The following is a 1,796-nucleotide window of genomic DNA, read 5'->3' on the forward strand; positions in this document are numbered from 1 at the left end:
ACCTGGCCTTGCGTGTGCACTTCTACCGGCAGAACAACCACAGGTAGCCCTTTAAAAAGGTGTCATCGCTAGGAGTGACAGGGGATCACAAGTGGCAGTTCAACAGTGCCCTTCCTGCCTTATCCACAGAACACTCAGGGCAACAGTGGCAGCTTCCAGGGAAAACCCTCCCTTGTTTTGGGGAATGAAGGTTACCAACTAGTCTGAAAAATCACTCTGCCTGCACTTATTTGCATCCATAAGGGATCATAGGTCACACTCACCTTCTTCCTTCAGAGAGTGTATCCTTATTTCTAACCGTGGTGTCTTGAAATTCTTTTCTTATGTTTTCAATTACATTTTCATCCACATATTCATAGTCGTGCTCTTCTTCTTCCTCTTCATTTTCTGTCTCACACTTTCCAAGTGCCTTCTTTGTTAGGTCTGAGTAATTAGCAAAAAATAACTGTAACAAAATGGAACATTCCACTCTGCCCACAAAAATATACAATTCATACAGACAGCCACAATGGCTAAAAACAAGGGAAGCAATGTTCTCCTCAGTTACCTCATTTTCACAGAGATCTTGCTCAAGTTCCTGGACAGAACTTCTGGCAGATCAAGAATGAAACCTAGATGAGCACTGCATAAAAGAGTCTTCACTATAAAGAACTCCTCTTTCAGCTTTTGCATAGTACATGTACCTCAAAGTCTGTGGCCAAACCAGCTCATCTGTTGTCCACTCCCTGCTAGCTGTCCACAGGTAAGTCTGAGGCTTATTAAAATGGTTTAAAAGTGTGATCATTGACAGTGTAAAAGCAGACAGATAAAACTGTCTGACCATATCAAGAGAAAAGCAATCCATCTGGCATGTGCATCACCTATGATCTCTATTGCAGGTGTGTTCCCATGGTCTTGTGTTTCATTGCCTGAAGAGATGATCCAGGAGGAGCTAGGAAATCATGGTGTTACTTTTGGATTTTCTAGAGCCAAACCCCCCAGTTTTCTTGTTCAAAAGGTGGTATAACACAAAATGCAGGCTTGAAAGTGTCTTGAGGTTAAAATTAAACGTTTTGAAGTACATTTTTTCATATCCACCTGGACCAATCTGGAGCAATACAGAGGACAAACTTTCCAAAAAGCAGTAGGCTTTTCTAACAAGGGTAGAGATCCTCACAGGAGGCCTCTTTGCAGCTCCAGCATCAGGGCAGGCTGTGCTCTGACTCCTGGCACAGCAGCAGCTTCGCATTACAGCTCACACCAGTGAGCTACAGGATGCTGCCAAAAGACCCCAGGATGTTCTCTCCAGCCCAACTGGTCCTACTGCTCCTCTAGGGCTAGAGAGAGATCTGCAAGATGCATGGGACCACAGGTCACATGGAGCAGGAGTCCACAAGGATCAGTCACCAGCTGGCTTTTGTCTCCCCTCCAGAGCCATCACATCCCTTGGCCCAGGCCACAGTGGGGACAAGCAGGTGGCAGCAGGACCAGACAAGGCTGAGGCAGCAACACAAAAGCAGCTCATCCTTAGAGATTATCAGAAAGCTTCACGTTAAATGGAGCTGAGAAGAAATTGTGTTTCTAAAGCAAAATGTTTCACCTGAAGGGGCTAAAGTGTGTGAAAGGCTGCTTTTGGTACAGCTGTCCCTCTTTGGTTAATTTGCTACCACGTGATGTGAAACAACCTGCAAATGTTCACAAAGCCTCACATCCTATCTGACCTCTCAGCAAGGCCATGTTTGTCAAACAGGTCCTTCTTTATAGAACTGACCTTCTCAAACAAGAATTCTCCCATGGTTAATCTTGGAACCACTGTG

At 44.9% G+C, this 1,796-nt stretch overlaps 1 protein-coding gene across 1 annotated transcript in view; it reads right to left on the reverse strand.

Moving 5' to 3' along the window:
- Positions 1–259: 259 nt before the first annotated feature.
- The window catches only part of THEMIS (thymocyte selection associated), a 75,988-nt gene continuing 74,451 nt past the window's right edge, over positions 260–1,796 (reverse strand). The window contains exon 6 of the mRNA XM_009999117.1: positions 260–423. Within this exon, the coding sequence (XP_009997419.1) occupies positions 260–423 (164 nt within the window). The remainder of the gene's footprint in view (positions 424–1,796) is intronic.

The sequence above is a fragment of the Chaetura pelagica genome, unplaced genomic scaffold (assembly GCF_000747805.2).
Source record: "Chaetura pelagica isolate M959 unplaced genomic scaffold, ChaPel_1.0 scaffold90, whole genome shotgun sequence".
Taxonomy (NCBI): Eukaryota; Metazoa; Chordata; class Aves; order Apodiformes; family Apodidae; genus Chaetura; species Chaetura pelagica.